This window comes from Carassius carassius, chromosome 47 (genome assembly GCF_963082965.1).
Source record: "Carassius carassius chromosome 47, fCarCar2.1, whole genome shotgun sequence".
Classification (NCBI taxonomy): Eukaryota; Metazoa; Chordata; class Actinopteri; order Cypriniformes; family Cyprinidae; genus Carassius; species Carassius carassius.
In genome coordinates this window covers 12,268,281-12,287,750 of record NC_081801.1, presented here as the reverse complement: position 1 = coordinate 12,287,750, position 19,470 = coordinate 12,268,281, and the positions used below count along the sequence as shown (strand labels likewise).

The following is a 19,470-nucleotide window of genomic DNA, read 5'->3' as shown; positions in this document are numbered from 1 at the left end:
TTGCCACAACCTCATTTATTTCCCTCCTTCACTGACAGTGCTGTCACTCGGGGGCCATTTGAAAATGTCGTTCAATTGCTGCTGTTACAAGCAAAAAGAGCAGGTATTCGGATCCAAACTTTGCATGACTGATTTAGTGTCACTTGGAAACACAGCTCACAAATAAAAAAGCCCATCAGATTGATGTTTATGGCCTTCAGACATTTATACCTTTTGTATTGGCTTCAAGACAGGAACGTGTCAAGAAACCAAAGATGACAAAGCAGATCCGCTTTTATTTTTCTCCAGCTTCTTCCTACATTATCAGCATCATGAGAAGCTGTGCACTGCAGGATGAAGAATCCATTTCCTGTGCAGGCACACTTTCTCTCTGTGTTTTCTGGTATTTGTGAAGATGAGGCATGTATTCATGACTTTGCTGAGCAAGTAACAGCTTGAAGGTTAAAAACAGTAAACCTATCCTTTCTTTCATTCTTTCTCTCTCTCTCTCTCTCTCTCTCTCTCTCTCTCTCTCTCTCTCTGCCTCGCAGAGGTAATATCGTGCTGGAATCAGATGGAAAGTACAGTCTGACTGAAGATGGGTCGGAGTTGACCATCAAAGGCGTCACTAAGCTCGATGAAGGAGATTACCAGTGCATCGCTAGAAACAAGGCTGGAGAGAAGAGTGAGGAAGTCTCACTCAATGTGTTTGGTAAGCTAAAGAATTCTGTCATTAGCACTGGAGCTGAACTGAAAACAAGTGTTTACATATGAGTTACCAGGAAAATGTCCTCTCCATTAGGACCATACAGTTTGTCAATTTAACATCAAAATCGTGTTATTGCCTTGTGCGATTATTAAGCCGTGAAATGTTGCAATATTATTAAATGAATATAAACTGCATGCACTGTGTGTTTCAAAGTTGTGTCATCTGTTATGTCATCAGCTACACTCTACATTCAAAAGGCCCATAGTGTACAGTAGTTTTTTCAGTGTTGCAGAGCGGCTCACTATACAACATACTATTCTAATCAAATTTAAAGAGCAGGTCATATGGGTTTTCAAAAAATATATTTCAATGTAAACAGTATGCAAAGTTATTAATCAAAAAAGTGCATGATAAATAAAGATATAGTCTCTCAAATGAAAGAGTCGACTTTGAACCGCCTTAACGAGTCGTCATATTTTTGAATCTTCTGCCTGTTATCAATATACATCACAGGGTAACACATTTGCATAATCCCCACCTGTCAGCGAAATACAAGAACTCTGACCTGCCCACAAACACTTCATCTAGTTAGTGTGTTTACATCAGGTCGAGAAGACCCTGTGTTTTCAGCCTCACTGGGAATTCTAACACAGTTCCCACACCTGCACCTCAAATAAGTAAATAATAATAATGAATACAATAAAACTGCTGTCACATCAGGCAAAGTACCACAGAGTCAGGCTTGAATTGATAAGGTAATATTGATGCCATTTTTAATAACCTTACAGCATCTTTGTTTACAAGTAACCCTCCAGAGCAAAACAAATATTACAGTAATCGTTGTTTCAACGCACTGTATATGGAAAGACCAATCAAAACAGACATGGTCATCTGACCAATCAAAGCAGAGCAGGCTTATGGAAGGGAGGAGATTACAGACTTTAAACTCAGAATTGCTTCGAAAAGAATTGTTTCGAAGTCATTGAAAAATTATTATAATATTAAATGTATACTCTGAGAAAATTACAATGTTTTCTGATCTTAGATGCATTGGAATCTGCTGTAGGGGATTCCAACACAATATTAGGACACTTCATATATCATATGACTTGCTTTTTAATGAAATGACACTGGGTTTTGGGGACAGAGTAAAAGTTTGTAGCATTTCATAGGAGAAAAAGGAGTGAATTAACAATTTCACAGTGAAAAGTTTTCTTTCAGTTTCCTTGAGTCCAAATAAATTTTGTGAAAATGAAATATATAAAATATGAAAAATTAGATATTTCCTATATATGTTGTATAGTAAAATAATAATAATATGTTTTGCAAAAAAATTTTAATATATCATGTAATATGTAAATGGACTATGACCTTATCACAACTAAAGAGTACACTCTTTTAGTTTCGAGCATAATGTGAATTCAAGGACAACTGAATTGTTTTTACTCAGTTCACTTTTTGGTCAATTGAAAGTGATCTGAGTTTTGTTCTCTTAATAAGAACAAGAGTGAATACTATGGAGCCAAAAGAGTCTCAATAAAGATAAATGCACACACTACATTCACATATGCACACGCAGGATTCATACATGCACACACATGATTCATAAATACAAACACAGGATACACAAATGCGCACAAAATTTACAAATGCAAACACAAAATTTAAAAAGCACAGAAGATTCACAAATGCATACAAAATTCAGAAATGCACACAAAATTCAGAAATACACACACAATTCAGAAATGCAAACAACATTTACAAATGCACTCAAGATTCACAAATGCACAGGACAAGATTCACAAATGTATTTCTGATGCACACACACATATATCTTGATTTACAAACTGCTTGCGGTCTGTGAACTTCACTGCATTTGTGTGTGAATTTTGAGACTCCCCTGACTTGGCTCGACACACAAATGCCTTTTTTTAAACAGGGAATGATCTGCAACCAATCAGATATCTCCCTTCATTTAGCCAATCACAAGAACGCACTCCATGTGGGGGATTGTTTACTTATAAGCCAATCACATGAACACGTTCACACAGCGCGATATGCCTGTGGTGCAGCATATTATAGCCTACTTATTTATGAAATTGTATGAAAATACAGATGTTTAGATTACAATTCAGGTTTATTTTTTATAATTTTTTACAAAATATAAATTAAAAAATGTCTCAATACATATAGCCCTGTGACTGCAGAAAAAAAGTTAACCATGGATTCATAAATTTGCAATAGGCAATTATTTCATTTTATTGAAATATTTTAATGAAAGTAAAAAAAAAATGTACACCTTTTTGAATATTTGAATATATATAAATATTCTTTTGGATGCAATATAGAAGTCACTTTAATTATAATATTCGGTCCCAACATGAAGAAAGAGTCAGTGGTCCGCTGCGAGAGGAAAGTGACTCTCTGACTGCGAAAAGTGGGTCTCCGGCTGCATGAGGAAAGTGAGTCGTTCGCTTAGGAAAGTGAGTTGATCGCTGCGTGACTCGTGAGGAAAGTGAATCATTCGCTGAGGAAAGTGAGTTGCTCTCTGCATGAGGAAAGTGAGTCGTTCGCTGCGTGACTCGTGAGGAAAGTGAATCGTTCGCTGCGTGAGGAAAATTAGTCGTTCGCTGTGAGAGGAAAGTGAGTCGTTCGCTGCATGACTCGTGAGGAAAGTGAATTGTTCGATGCGTGAGGAAAGTGAGTTGTTCGCTGCGAGAGGAAAGTGAGTCGTTCGCTGCATGACTCGTGAGGAAAGTGAATTGTTCGCTGCGTGAGGAAAGTGAGTCTCCTGCTGTGCAAAGTGGGTGTCCGGCTGCGCAAAGTGGGTCTCCGGCTGCGTAAGGTGAGTCGTTCGCTGAGGAAAGTGAGTCGTTCGCTGCATGAGGAAAGTGAATCGTTCGCTGAGGAAAGTGAGTCATTCGCTGCGTGAGGAAAGTGAGTTGTTCGCTGAGGAAAGTGAGTCGTTCGCTGATTGGCTTATAAGTAAACAATCCCCCACGTGGGGTGCATTCTTGTGATTGGCTAAAACAAGGGAGATATCTGATTGGTTGCAGATCATTCCCTGTTTAAAAAAAGGCATTTGTGTGTCGAGCCAAGTCAGGGGAGTCTCAAAATTCACACACAAATGCAGTGAAGTTCACAGACCGCAAGCAGTTTGTAAATCAAGATATATGTGTGTGTGCATCAGAAATACATTTCTGAATCTTGTCCTGTGCATTTGTGAATCTTGAGTGCATTTGTAAATGTTGTTTGCATTTCTGAATTGTGTGTGTATTTCTTAATTTTGTGTGCATTTCTGAATTTTGTATGCATTTGTGAATCTTCTGTGCTTTTTAAATTTTGTGTGTGCATTTGTGAATTTTGTGCGCATTTGTGTATCCTGTGTTTGTATTTATGAATCATGTGTGTGCATGTATGAATCCTATGTGTGCATATGTGAATGTAGTGTGTGCATTTATCTTTATTGAGACTCTTTTAGCTCCATAGAATACTCCTTAAGAGTAACTATTACTGTTTAAAAGAGAGCATGGGAAAAGTAAGAGACTTAATATGAACACAAAAAGCATTGCTGCTTAGTTTATACTTTAAGCACGCTGTTGATCCTGAGAGCTGCTGTTTCAGTGTGATTCTATCATTTTCTTCTTTATGATTGTTATTAAGTTTGCATGAATATTTTAAATGTTTGTATCGCAGTTCAAAATGCAATCACAATATTTTTAATTCTCATCATGCATAAGTTTTCTCCAGCACTGGTTCAGAGTGTTTAGATTAGAGCCGAGGCAAATAAAAGTGAATCAAAGTTCTACTCCATTACATCCATTAAACAAAGTTCTTATTTTGAATTATAGAATATAACAATAAGTTATTAAATATTGAATGCATCCAGCCAGTGAGGCACTCTCATCTCATTAACTTAAGACCGCTGTTTTGGTATTATGCCCATTGTAAAGGCTCAGTAATTGCATTGAGGAAAATCATTGTTTATTTACCCTGAGGAGTGTTTATAGGCCATGTTTTGAGTTCTCATGTTTCTGTGTCAACAGTGCAACCCAAGATCACATTCCTAGAAAACCAGACGGCCTCTGAATTGGAGGAGCAGATCACTCTAACTTGTGAGGCCACGGGTGATCCCACCCCCAACATCATCTGGAGCTTTGGTCGCCGGGTCTTCACAGAGAATGAGCAGGTGCTGAGGTTGAGAGATCAGTGGTCAGTGGGCCAAACGATTGGTACTAGACGCTGGGAAATACTGATTGGATTGATATACCGGTAGAAATTTGTATACATTTGAGTATTATTTTTATCATGGTTATATAAAACGTAGCTGCATGGTATTAAGTGGGTGTTTCAGTCACTATCGGAGAGGAAATGAGAAAGAGCTTGCTTAAAAAAAGAAAATGTTCTATGTGTTGTTTGAACCCGACCGCTTTTGTTGTTATTGTTGCCAATGCTTTGAAACTTTCTTATGTGCATGAGTAGAATTTTCAGTGATTAGCTGTATTGATATTCACTACCGTTCAAAACTGTCAAGACTGCTGAAAATTCACCTTTGCTGAATGGATAAATTACAGTACATTTTTAAAATATGTTCACTTAAAAACTGTTATTTTAAATTTGTAGTAATATTTCACAATATCACTGTTTTTGTGATCAAATAAATGCAATCTCGGTGGGCATGAGAGATTTCTTTTAAAAAACATAAAAAATCTTCCTGACCCCAAACTTTGGATCTGTAGTTTATATGAATCGTTCTGGTATATGTTTTTTATTTAGTTAAAAAGTGGTTTCATTATTTTTTTCACTGTATTTATTTCCTTTAAACATTTCGGTTTTAAACATTTTCATAAAAATTGGTATATTATGTTATAAGGTCATTCAAAAAGGCTAGTTAGTGCTCCCAGAAAAGGTGTGTTGTCAGTTCCAGAGACTGTGTGTTTTATATTGTTATTGACCATTGATTTGATTAATGCACACTTTCTGATTTAATCACCTACACAATTTCTAAGTTTTTGCCATTTTTCGGAGTTATTAGGCCTATGCTAGTGAGAAAAAAAGTTTGTTTATATCTTAGAAGGTGCAAGCTTAATCAGTGCTCAGTCTCACTGGTCTCTCTGCTCTGGTGGATTCTGAACCTCTCTTATTTAGTCAAGAACATTATCTAATTAACAGCCTCAAAATACTCTGTCTCGATTTACATTTCATCATAATACAGTTATCAGAATTAATGGACAGCTGCTAAAAGCTCTTACTGCTTCTCAGCCTGATGGGGAGACCCAACCACTGCAAACGTGATTTCTCCTTCCCCTCTCTCAGTGGTTTTCAATCCTGGTCCTGGGGACCCACTGCTCTGCACATTTTGTGTGTCTCTCTTATTTAACACACTTGATCGAGATCATCAGCTCATTAGGAAGATCTATAAACTAAACTGAGTGTGTCAGATAAGAGAGACGGTGGGTTCTCAGGTCCAGGATTGAAAGCCACTGGGTAAATCCTGCATGTCCAGCCCATTCCAGTCTTGTAGCTGGGGAAAAAGTGAGTTCATTTTTAGAGGGTTTTGGGCCTGCCATAGATCTCAATAGCTAGGTGGGAAGTCCAGGCATTTTAAAAAGTATCTGAGGCCCTTTTTGGTAATACTTTAATTGTATGCTTCAAATCCCCAAGGCATCATGGGAATTAATCCTTATATACTGTATGTATTATTAGAATATTCCACTGCTCATCCTGTTTTTATGCCACCAGTACTTGGTAAGCGATCAGTTTGCCCTACTCCTGCTGGTGGGCTATGTTGTGTAGGTGTGCTGTGAAAAAGCACCTTATGTTTACATGTACATCTGGCTCACTATGAAAAAATAGCCCACCAGATTGGATCCTTCCCTGTGTTTGCATTGTATTATCTCTGGATAGTCGAGCCAATATTCATAGCTGTCAAAGGGGAAAAAAATATTTCCAGCTGTATGGTGAAGGGTTTTTTTTTGTGTTTGTTTATGATCATTTTTATCACTGGTTCTCAGCTCAGAATAGCAAACGGATATGCTTTGTAAAGAATGTTCACAGTTTTGCTTATTCTTGCTGCTCTGATTGATGTCTGGACTCTCATTTGACTTCTCCTCACGAGTGTTTGGACTTGTAGCATTGTGGTTACAAAAGTGATTACTTTTGGGAAGTTGGTTGTTCCAATTAATGAACTGATAAAAACACCAAAACAATACACAAGTAATTAACATTACACCAGTCCATCAGTTAACATCTTGTGAATGGAAAACTACAGAAACTGTCAAACTTTAAGTTGGTAGCTGTTATTTTCTTGACCAGCTTGGACTTACTCATTTTTTGCTTAGAGAAACCAGCTACTGTGTTAAAATAACTAAAAGTGAATTTCCTGCAGGTTTGTAGCAGTTCATTAGCACTAATTTTGTTGATCTGCACTTGTCACTCACCTCATCTCATCACCTTCTACAAGATTAAGTGATGCTTCTTTATGTTTCTGCGTGTTCACTGACTGGAACTACAGTACCTGTACATTCAAGGATTCCAGCCAGTCAGAATCAAGTATTCAGACAGACAGTGCTATAAGTATATATATATATAAGTGTATGTCTTTCGATGGTTGCCCGAGGATTACCTTAAGTGAAAAGAGCTGGCAGTGTTTAATGAGGCGTACCTTAAGTCAATGGGGCCTCATCACCGCTGCCATTAAATGAAGTGCGTGGTATTTAATAGTAACAACGAGCTGTGGTTATTTCTGTTCATGTAAAGCATGCTATTATAGCCGGAACTAAAGTATTTTTAAATAATTTCCATTTTGTTTTTTCTATATCTGCAAAGGTACTTGGATGGGCAAAGAGCATGAGGGTTCATTTCAATAAGAACAGCCTGTAATCAAACCAGGGGTTTTTAGTGGGTGAGCTGGCATATTAATACAGATCTGCTGAGTCAAGAGCTTGTCTAAAGTCTCCTCAAATTCTGTCCCTCATACGTATTCTGTATTCCCAACCACAAATTTCCAGTGTCTGAACAAGTCAGAAATGTACAAAAAGCTCAGAGAAGGCAGAGAACTGTGACTACCAAGTGAGCAATGTCTGAACTGGACTGGAACAGACTGCTCTTCCTTGAACTCTTCAAGCAACAGCATTATGGAAGATTCGCTGTCTGTTTTCCCGTTCTGCCTGCCGGATGAAAGGTTTTGGCATGAGCATTCACAGAGATAGCATGTTCTGACATAGGAGGCACATTTTTGATCATTTATCCAGAAGGAAAGGCCATTAAAGGAAATTAGAGTTTTGTAATCATTTGCAAACCCTCATGTTGCTCCAAACCTCTTTGCTGTTGGTTTTTATAGTGGGTGTGAGATGTGTATAATTACAAGATCTGCCTCGTCCAAAATGGACCAAAACATGTTAAAGGCCATATAATTGCTATGAAAGTCATTACTTATCTTCTTATCCACTTCACATCTAGAGCAACTTTCAAATCAAATATGGCAAAAATGTTTTAAAATGTGCTTTGTGTGGTAACATCTAAATTAATTTTCATTTAAGTCAAAATATATATTTTTAAATGTATGTTTTAATGAAAAAAATATTATTATTATTTTTTATTATTCATCATGGATGCATGAAATTGAACAAAAGTAACTGTATAAGATCATGTGATGCTGAAAATTCAGCTTTGCCATCACAGAAATAAATTACATTTTAAGATACGTAAAAGAAACTAGTTATTTTAAATTGTAATGATATTTCACAATGTATTTACTGTATTGTGATCAAATAAATGCAGTCTTATTGAGCACAAAAAACTTCTTAAATATAATTTTTTTTTTTTTACAGCTGTGGCTACTATGTTTCTACAAATGTAAATGTTTTTTAAAATGATTTGTGATCTACAGAAAAAAAGCAACAGAATATGGGTTTGGAATAAAATGAGGGTGGGTAAAAATGATATAATTAAGGATATAAACTATCCTTTTAAAAACAATAGCTAATAGTTACACACTAAAAAATCACATGCCCAAGTACTGAGTCAAGGGCCTTAACATTAAGTGAAGATGAGATGCTTCTGTGGAGTCACTGCCCTTTCATTTATCATTTAAGCGGCGCTCACTGGGACCTAGTGAGTTGTCCTTGACAGTGCTACTGTGTGAATCACACAATCAAAAGAGGCATTTCAGGTCTGCTAGCTTACTGTGGAGTCCAGTGCCAAGCTGCCCTTCTCTAATGATAGTCTCTTAATGGCACCCCTGCTGATCTGAGGTCAGTATGGTCTATGCTATGATGCTCCTAATGTTAAAGCAGACTTTGTCTGTGCACTTAGAACCATTAACGCACACCCTGCCAGGATAACCATGTTCACCTGGAAAAACTTTTAAGATTTTTTCCCTTCTCTCTCTCATACAGTATGTGACCTTGAATGTTCATTTTTTGATTTAACAAAAGGCTGATGATCTTGCTGCTCTTTACAGATCAGTGTCATCCCGAAGCTGTTTGTGCATGCAAAGTGTAATAAGGCAGGGGTTTTGTTTTAAAGGTCAACGAGAGAGTCTGTGACCAGGATTGTTCTCGAGGGAAGAGGGTCGAGATGCCAAGATAGCAGAAGCAGGTGCCAAACACAAGGTTTTAACCCCCTGTAACCTTTTGACAAGCTGTCAGTGGGCGAGTAATTAAATCAATAGAGGAAGAAAGGATGTCAAGCCTCTTAAATACCAATTTGGCCTGTAAATTCAGATGGACTCTTTGCAGGAAAGCATAGTTATTTTTCTTTGAGTTCTATCTGTGTTTGCAAAGGCAGACAGTCTACACACATTTTTCTCTCTTTTTTTTTTAAACGGTTTTCTTTAGCACTGTATTTAAAAAATAATGAGCCAAGTTTAAAATAATGAATCAAGTCACAATTGTAAGATATTATGTCATATTGTGAAAAATAAAGTTACAATTATGGAAGTAATTACTAAAAGTATTTTTTTTTTCTCAAGAGTTATTGTGGTATCAACTATTTTAATTATACCTGCTCCTAACTGACAAGTAAACAAACTGTGATTGATCACTTGATATATCAATTAAACAATCTCTTCTTGTCTAATTAAACAGTTCTCTGCTTTTAGCCGTCATCCGAACAATGACTCAATTGATATACATACACGAAGACCTAAGTGGTTTATAAAATCCTGTCCTTTGTTCAGGCACACCGAATGGCCTTAAATATTTAGCTGAAACTCAGCAGACTACAAGTAGTTTCTTTAATCAAAAATGTCATTATTATGCTTGATCACTGTCAGATTTGATAATGCATCCTGAAATCCCACTTGTCTGCGGCAGATTCCCTTTTAAGCAAATTGTGTGATTAGCAGTCAAAATAATAGAATGCTGCCTTTATGAAGAGCAAGCTTTCATTGAATCGCTGTCGCTCTTTCATAAGTCAAATGGGTAGGTTGTCTGCTATTCATGTCTCTTTGATTTATCTGTGCTTCTAGTCATATCTTCAACAGCCTCTATGGTAAGTCATGCAAATTCAAGCCAATGCAATTCCAGATGGCAACGTCATTGATTGATTTTAGGTTAACAAATGAGTGTAAGGTATAAAAACCTTTACTGAAAACTACTCATCACTGTCCCGTTCAAAGATTAAAGGGATCTGTGTTGTCAAATGGAAGAATGGCTCTCGTTAAGGCTCAAAGCTGCTGCCTGTGACTTATGAGACATAGGCGAAATGAATGTGGTGATCACAGTTAGCATCACAGGCAGTAGATCTCAGCAGATAGATGAGCTCTCCATCATGTCGCTTTAGTTCCAAGGTGTGCATCATTTCATATGTATACCTATTGTGTTATTAATTATAGATGTAGCGTGGCATTTTGATGGCTTGTCAGCATATGCATGTGTCACCTGGAGCGTAGCACCTGGATGTCTGAGCATCCATTCATGTTTAAGTCATTTGATTTCCCAGCCTGCAGCTAAATGTGTCCTTTTCCATACAGTTTGATTGTTGTTCAAGTCAAAAAATTATTCGTCACACTTGATGGTGTTTTGATTACGCACCTCTCAACTGGTATCACGCTCTGATACTGGTCAGTTCGAGGTCATATGTGTGTGTGTATATATACTGTATATATATATATATATATGGCACCCTATTTGAGTCTGCACTTTCATGACATAATGCTGATTTGACTGATCGAGGGCACATAATGGCCACAGAGGGGGCGTTCGCGAGCACTCTTCTGCAAGTTAAAATGACAGATGTGGACTTAACATACACATACACGCGGCAGCCATTGTAAGTCCTTAAGACCGCAAGTGCACATGAAGTGTTCCATTTGGGACAGGGGCATTGAGATGAATGGGGGAATGTCACATGAGAGAAGGCAATGCCTCCGTCACGTTATAATTGGATATGATCGGTTATGACTGAATGTGATTAGTTCCTGTGAGAAATCCCGCCTCTTGTTTTTTTTTTGCGAGCTCTCGGTCTGAATAAAGAAAATTATGGCATTATTGTCTAATTATAAAGTACCTGTATGAACAACTCTCCCGTTTAGATATCACTATTTTGTGTCACGTCAAATAAAACTTAAAATGGTCTGAAAACATGATGACTGCATCAGTTTTTAGTGAGCATTCAGCGTGACAAGCTTTTAAGACGATGACCCGAAAATAAGTTGTCTTAAAAAGAATAGCTGAATATCAGTTCACAAATAAAAAATATTGGTAACACTTTACCATAAGGTGTCATTTAATGAATTAACTAACATGTTCATTATTTGTTCATTTATTACAGTATTTAATTATCTTTGTTTACATTAGTTAATACAAATACAGTTGTTCATTGTTAGTTCACAGTGCATAAACTAATGTTAACAAACACAACTTTTGATTTTAATAATGCATTTACCAATGCATTAACTAAGATTAATAAATGCTATAGAAGTAGGCCATTGTTTATTCTTAGTTCATGTTAACTAATGAAACCTTATGGTAAACTTTTTAGAATATTGTTCAAATTGTTATTGCCTTTAGTTAATATTTTGGAATCAATGTAAAATGCATAAAAAAGCTATGAAATGTATAATTAGTATAAAAATTTGTACAAAAATAAATAAATAAATAAATAAATAATACAATACAAAATAGAATTATATTTGTTATATTTTTATGTAATATTATGTAATATTAATATTTATGTAATTTTATATATATATAAAAACTCAGAACTACAAATAAAATAATAATAAAAAACATAACATCAAATATAAACATATGTTATTATTAAGGTCTGTTGCCTGTAAGTATGGTACAATTACTAAAACGTCTTGCCTTTGATTTGATTAAGAACGGGTTATCAGCTTGAAGCTGCTCTGAATTACATGCATGTTTGATTCCTGTCTATATGAGTGCCTGCTGACTTTTTTTCTTTTTTTTTATGGCTTCATTTCTGTCATGTTTTGCTTTGTGTGTTCCTCCCAGGCTTCATGGACTCGACCTGAGAAACACAAGGTAGGGCTGCTTCAAATGTAGCCAAAATGTTCACTAATCCTAGAGAAGCTTTTTATCACTGCAGAACATCAAGTGTTGGCTCTCTTCCACCCTTAAAATCCTGTAGTCACACACACCCACACACATTACATCTGATCAAATGGCATCCCTATTCTACAATGATTTTCATTTAATTTCTTTATATTCAGCATATTGCTTATTATTTTTCTGGATAGCTTCTATCAACAGAAATGGTGAAGATCCTATTTAGTCTTTCTAAGCTGAGGTTTTTTTTGTTCACCCTTTTTTTAGTAGACCTGTTTTCCTATACAAATTCCCCTCAGACAAACTTTCTCAAAGGACTGATAATAAAATAAAGAAAGGGTGTTAGAGCAGGGCTTCAAGGGTGGGAACATGCCAGGTTCTTCTTTAGAGTATGAGCCAACACTCCGTGTTCTCTCATAGACTCAAACAGGAGAATGTAGCATCACTAAAGCAGACGCTAGGACATATAACCAACTGCAGCTTCAGACAACACATGCTTCTGTTAACATAAATATACTAACTCTCACTGGATAAACTCATATGCTACATGTCAGAGATGATTATAGTAACATTTAAGTCAATGTGAAACCCATTTTACTTTTATAATGTGGTACATGTGTGTTAAATAGGACATGTAATGATAAAAAATTTATTGGAAGATCATTGGAATGGAGAAAAGCAGGCATTGCATATCTGACCGAATATGTGTTTGTGAAAAATATTGGTTAACATTATCCAATAGTGATGTGAATGCAAAGGGAAAATACATTGTGATTACAGATTACAAACTTTCGCTTTCTTTTAGAAAAAAAGTGAAAAGGTTAATTTTGATTTCATGTTGACTTTGGCTGTAGATACAGAATATGAGCAAGTGGTTCCATGCTTGACTCTGAAATGTTACTCTTTTATTGCTTTATTCATCTGTCAGAGAGAGAATTCATTAGTGTCTGCATTGCCAATTAAGAATGATTCAGATGCATATGGATTGTGTGGGAAGGTCTGTTTATCTGATCTGCTGAGATGAAAGGCCACAGTTATGGGATTGCCCACACATCACGTCATGTTTTCAATCCTCAGGAGGACAGATAAAAAGCACCATGGTTGCTTTTTCATCTGAGTCAAAGACAATTAAATTATTTTATCATAAGTTTAAGAGTCTGTAGTACAGAGTTGATGCTCAAACTAAAAATTATTAAAGATTACAGTCTTTCTGCATTAAGGGCAGAACTGACTCGAGTGTTGTGTGACTGACAGGCGGATGTTTTTCAATGCTTGCATGTACTGTGTGCGTGCTCTGTGAAGTGCACTCGTGCCTCGCAGTAATGCTACACGCACGAACGGTTTTCTTGTTCAAAAAGCTCATCATGCCGAGGTGTTAATATAAACACTGTTGCTTATGTCAATAGTGAATGCAAACAGGTAGAACAAAAAGAATAGATATGTGATATGTTAGAATATCTGATACTTATCCCTTGGAAAGTAAATGGGCATGCCACTGTCTATTTTGTTGCAACTATTAATCAATCACAAATTTTAACTTTAAACCAAATTGCTGCTCGCAGCTGGATAATTTTTTCGATTTTTTAAAATGTTTTAAAAATAATTATCTTATGGTCACCGTTACTGCATTTATTTGATCAAAAATACAGTAAAATATATAGTAAAATATAGTTTTATAAAAAAAATTTACATTTTAAAATAAATGTTTTCTATTTTAATATATTGTAAAATCTAATTTATTCCTTATCATCAGTGTTAAAATACTTTTGCTTCTTTTTTTCAGGATTTGTTGTTGAATAAAACATTTTAAAAAAACAGCATTTATTTGAATTAGAAATCTTTAGTAAAAATGGCTATGCAAAACCTTTTAATCAAGAACAACATTTGTGATATAGAAATACAGTTTTCATGGACATGGATTTTATTGTGGTCAGAACAATTGCGACGGCACACACAAATTGGTAAATGAGTGAGACATTAATTTCACAATGTAGCATCAATAGTGTTTCCTTTATATTTCAGATTTGTTGATGTTTCATGATAATTCAGATTCAGCCATTGAAAGAGTGCAAGCAACTTTACTGTTATTAGTTTATTTAATTTCTAAATAACTTTGCCAATTTAAATCGTCCTGTTATGCGATTGTGTCTGAGTGTCGAACCTTCTGACTTCTGATCAATCATTAGAGGATTTGTAACCTTTTTAAGTTACACAAATATATACATACATACATACATATATATATATATATATATATATATATATATATATATATACACACACACACACACACACACTGGTACTGTATGTCTGTACTACAGTACGTGACCTTGACCAAATTCAATTAGCTTTCAATCTTGAAATGTTTTGCCTGCTCACTGTCTAGACTTTCACTGCTGCAGACCACCTTTGGGCAGCTCTTTCTCAACGTGTCTTGCATCATTCCAAGATAGGCTATCTTAATAAAAAATACAGATTTATTCTCTTCCGCACTTGGACACACTGTGATCCATCTTGTCTGTGCTAGAGTGCTCTTCCAGTTTCTTGTTAGCGTGAAATTTTAAGTGCAGGACACTGTTTGACTCGCTTTGCTCAGCGACAGCTTTTTTTCTTACATTGTCTCTTTGTCAGTGCAGTCATACAATATGATATCCGTCACCTACTACTTTCTCCCTAGGGAAAAGAAGAAATCCTTTTCGTTCACGCGAAAGGCCTTGAATGTAAGCTCTGATTCTGTGCCGCTGTTGGTTGTCTGCTCTTTCAGGAGAAACGGATGGGCAGAATGGGGCTTCCTACAATCTCTATTAGGTGAGATAAGATGTGCACAGGCTAGTGATTGCATTTCAGTGCTGAAATGTAAGCCGAAACATTCTCTGTCTCTTCCTCCCTACTGTTTTCTGCTAAATTTGACAACAGACGAGGAGGCAGAGGTGATGATATGATTTGCCGGAAGCATTCAAGGTTAGCGTTCAAAGAATTCGTGAATGTTTATATGTGACCTGCCCTACGTACGCACATAAAGCAGGAGAGACTCTGCGTATGTGGCTTACTGTCAATTACTATGCAACCGGAGGAGACTCGCTCGACAGACCTGCATACTAACAGCATGGAATTTATGGTCGAGACCCTGGTTGTTGCTTATAGCACTCAATCCCTCAGATCGTGACTAAGCCACCACACCTTAAATCAAGTCTGTGAATTGATTGGATTGTAGCACCGCATACACTCCATTCTGCTCCGCAGTCAAATTTTCACAGTGACCATTGAATAGGCACTTTATAAATGAAGTGCCACTGCAGGTTTCAGAAACATCTCATTTGCCGGCTGTCTTCGCACGCTGTCGGGGGACCATCTGTGGTACTGATGAAAGGTGCACGCTAATGTTCACTTTTGCAGTGCCTTCACTTCAAGAAAAATATGAATCATATGCTGAGCAGTTTGCGGTGAGTTATTTCGATGCTCAAAACAGCTTCCCATATTTCATTCAGTATGCATGTACATGCAATAGTGACATTGTAGTGCAAGTAATACAAAGTATGCTTCGCTAAGCACAAAAAATGTAGAGCACATCCGGCTCGCCTGGGCTTATTTTATTCATTCCGATGCACTCAATACTGCTTGTGAATGTCAACAATGCTTAGGTGTGACAGCTACTCCTTTTCTCTTTGAATATCCATCCGTAATGAATGGGAGTGGGTATCCATGTGAATATCGTGGCCAGTGGCTTCAGCACCGGAGTGGAGAAGCAACTTGTATTTGTTAACTGAGTAATATGTTTGTTAATTGGCATGACTAATAAATCTATTTAAACGTGTCATGGAAGAAGCTGCACTCTCTGATTAACATGGGTCACATTACGCAAGGCAGATTCACTCAGTCAATTAATTTTCTTGTAAATTACATGAGTGTCATCAATCTGTGGATTTCTGTTTGGTTTCTTCTTTTGAAGATCACTAAGTCGAAGCCGCATGTGTCACTCACTGATGTATGGGTAACATATGGAAAGTTGATGCATAAGCATTTTCTGTTCCTTTCACAAGGTGCTGATAAGTAAATGTGTAGCCAATTAAATGGAGAACCAAATAAATATTGGATCATATATATATATATATATATATATATATATATATATATATATATATATATATAGTTACTATTTTTATTTTTTAAATGCATAGAATGCAATGCATACATCATAAATAAACGTTTAATTATTACCCATTGTTTCTCTGTCTGTACTTGTACTGTGAACAATGACAATAAAGTTGACGATGAATTAAGTGCATTTAAGTGCCATTCGGTTGGGGTTTTAAATAGAGATGCACATTAATTTAATTTATCTTTTAATTATTGAAAATTAACTTAACTTTTTGGTAAACAAAGGGATTTAAGATTTACTATAAAAAATAAAACATGGAAGAAATGGTGTGTGAATTTTTTAATTTTTTTTTTTTTTGTAGAAGGCTATGTACATTCTGCTGAACAATAGTCTTTAACCGGACTTTTATTTTGACGGGTTGACGTACCTTTGCAATTCTGTGTATGTGATGTGATGCTAGTTTTACTCAAATCAAATGCTCATGAAGTGACTGTCAGAGCAGTTCTGGAGATGTTGTTCATGTGATCACGTCCTTATTTAGTGAGACAGTGATGCTGAAATCACCGGAGCGTCACGCGTGCTTCCGTGTGTTTAATGAATGAAGACGCGCTTCTGCTCCATTCATTAACAGACACGCAGAACATGCAGGATTCATATTTAAATAGACTGTTCTGGCTTAATATTTACAGATATTAGTCCATATCGTGATTTGATGTAAGTGCAATGACCTATTTTTGATTAATTCATTCAAAATTTGGCAAATTTTCGTGCCATTCCGCGTTAAACTGTAAAAATCCGTTTTTATGACTGGATTCCGCGATTCCCTGCACGTTTTCTGCATCGCGGAAATCATAGGGCCTTGTTGTGGTATGCCAGCTCTATCTTGCAATGGACACACGCCACGACGTTCTCTTTACGTTTGCCCGTGCCCTCAAATCAAAACACTGCTGACTCCTTGCAGTATACGATTTCGGACTCAGCGCTTGTGTCTCCTTCCGCTTTGTGGGTGACGTAAACGCGTTGTGTCACATTAAAAAAATCATTGCGAAAGAACCTGACGTGAGATTGAAAATAAATTAAAAGAGGCTTCGAGGCAGAGGAATTTGCCTCTATCATTTTTTGTAATCGAGTTACTCGAGGAATCTTTTCAGCCCTAATATATATATATATATATATATATATATATATATATATATATATATATATATATGTATATATGTGTGTGTGTGTGTGTGTATATAAATAAAATACTGGGATCTCACATAATGTTAAGATCTATTAACTCGCAATAAGTCATGGAGAAGGACACATTTCTTGATTAAATAAATACCGCTTGAGAGATCTTCATTTTAACGTTGTGGTTAAAACAGGGCTACTTCAAATAAAAGGTAAAACCTTTTCCTTATTTATTATATATATATGAAATGCTAGAAATTTTTGGTCCTAGGTTTTATTGGTTAAAGTTTTACACAAAAAATGTGAAACACTTTGAAAACAACATTTCTCATTTTTCACGAGAGACAACAAGAATTTTATTTGTGGCATCTTATAGCTTCGGTGGTCATGTGACGTGGCAGATGAAATTTGAAAAGTACAAATGTTCAATGTGTTTTCTCAATTAGCATGAGATCATAAAGGCTGCATGTTTGAGAAGTATAGAAGAATAAGCAAACTGCTGTAGAAAATAGTTGAGTTTTAGCACAATATTTGAACTTACCCACAGTTTTTCATGTTAGCAATACTTGTGTAATCACGGGTAAATGATGTGGATTTGCTCTTTTCGGAAGCTGATCTGAAGGGCCTTTTTATATGCTTTTGAAAACTAGTGAAACTACCAAGAAATGCTTTGAAATGCAAACAACACAGAGCAGTGATGAAAAACATGCCAGCTTTTCATTGTAACAGCTGGAGTAAGCATTGATTGCTGAATTCAAAGCCCCTCCAACCATAGGATCTCAGTTCACCAGAGTAACCAGAGATGGGCAGCAGAGTTAATGCAGTACAAGCTAAAGAGTGTGTGCATGTGTGCAGGATGGAGCCAGGGAGTAAAACTGTTAACAGATTGTCCTAGCTGTGCTGTTCAAACAGACTTTGAGGAGAGAAGGCTTTAAAGTGGCCACTGCCGTGTGGTCCACTTCATTAATGATCCCTGCCCCTGTCTCTTAGAAAACCCCCCTGAGCCCCAGACAGAGCCTGAAACACAAAGACATGCTGTCCCTCTTCCTTTCGACTAGCGTCTGTAGTTGTGTGCAGGAATGACGTAGAAAACTGGATTGTTTTTCAGTGATGAAATGAAAAATGTCCTCATTTACTCACCCACATGTCTTTCCAGACCTGTATGACTGACCTAAAATTGTTTTTCATAAGAAAACCTTGACTTGGTTTGAATGAGTCATTCTTTTGAGTCAAGATTTTCTTTGAAAATGTAACTTTGAATTTAGATCTGGAATACATAAAAGTCAGATGGGCTGCTTTTAAAGTGCTTTTGTGTCTGTTTTGAAGCTTCGTCAGAATGTCGTCTTCTGTGTTTTATTTTTTATAAGAAAGTCATGCAGTTTTGGAATGACATGAGGTTGAGTAGATAATGGCAAAATTAGCACTTTAAGGACCCCCTCATTTCTCTAGCACTGCTATTTAGGTTTAACTTTGACTAACATACTTGTATTTTATATATCTCTTTCTTACTCTCACTCTCTCTTTCTCTTTTTGTAGAGTCTGGATGGTAACGTGATCGTCCGCAGTGATGCCCGTGTGTCCTCTCTGACTCTGAAATACGTGCAGTTCACCGATGCCGGCCAGTACCTCTGCACTGCCCGCAACTCCATCGGTCAGGACATCCAGAGCATGTACCTGGAAGTGCGCTGTAAGCTAAACAACAAACTTCTCTCTTTGTCCTTTGCAGGTTATTTGTCTTGCTGTATTCAGGGCAAATGTGTCTAAGCTCAATGTAGTGGACAGATTGTGATTTTTCAGTGTTCCATTTGTCAGCTACTAGCCTTTGTTGGCTACTAAAACACCAATAAATGGATGCTGGACCCAAAAATAACTAGCTTAATCATCAAGACTTTCTTGTTTGCCAGAAACTAAAGCAGCAAATTTTTGCAAGTGAACAGTAGATCCACCAGCTAAACCCAGCAGACCCACATGAACCAGCCTAGACCAGCAAA

At 36.6% G+C, this 19,470-nt stretch overlaps 1 protein-coding gene across 6 annotated transcripts in view; it reads left to right on the top strand.

Annotated features, from left to right (window-relative positions):
• The window catches only part of LOC132130919 (neural cell adhesion molecule 1-like), a 236,680-nt gene that overhangs the window by 159,424 nt on the left and 57,786 nt on the right, over positions 1-19,470 (top strand). For 3 of the 6 annotated variants that reach the window (XM_059542793.1, XM_059542795.1, XM_059542797.1), the window contains exons 7-10: positions 531-691; positions 4,735-4,877; positions 12,151-12,180; positions 19,016-19,166. In XM_059542793.1, the coding sequence (XP_059398776.1) occupies positions 531-691; positions 4,735-4,877; positions 12,151-12,180; positions 19,016-19,166 (485 nt within the window). The remainder of the gene's footprint in view (positions 1-530; positions 692-4,734; positions 4,878-12,150; positions 12,181-19,015; positions 19,167-19,470) is intronic. The other 3 variants (XM_059542794.1, XM_059542796.1, XM_059542798.1) reach the window with 1 other exon arrangement.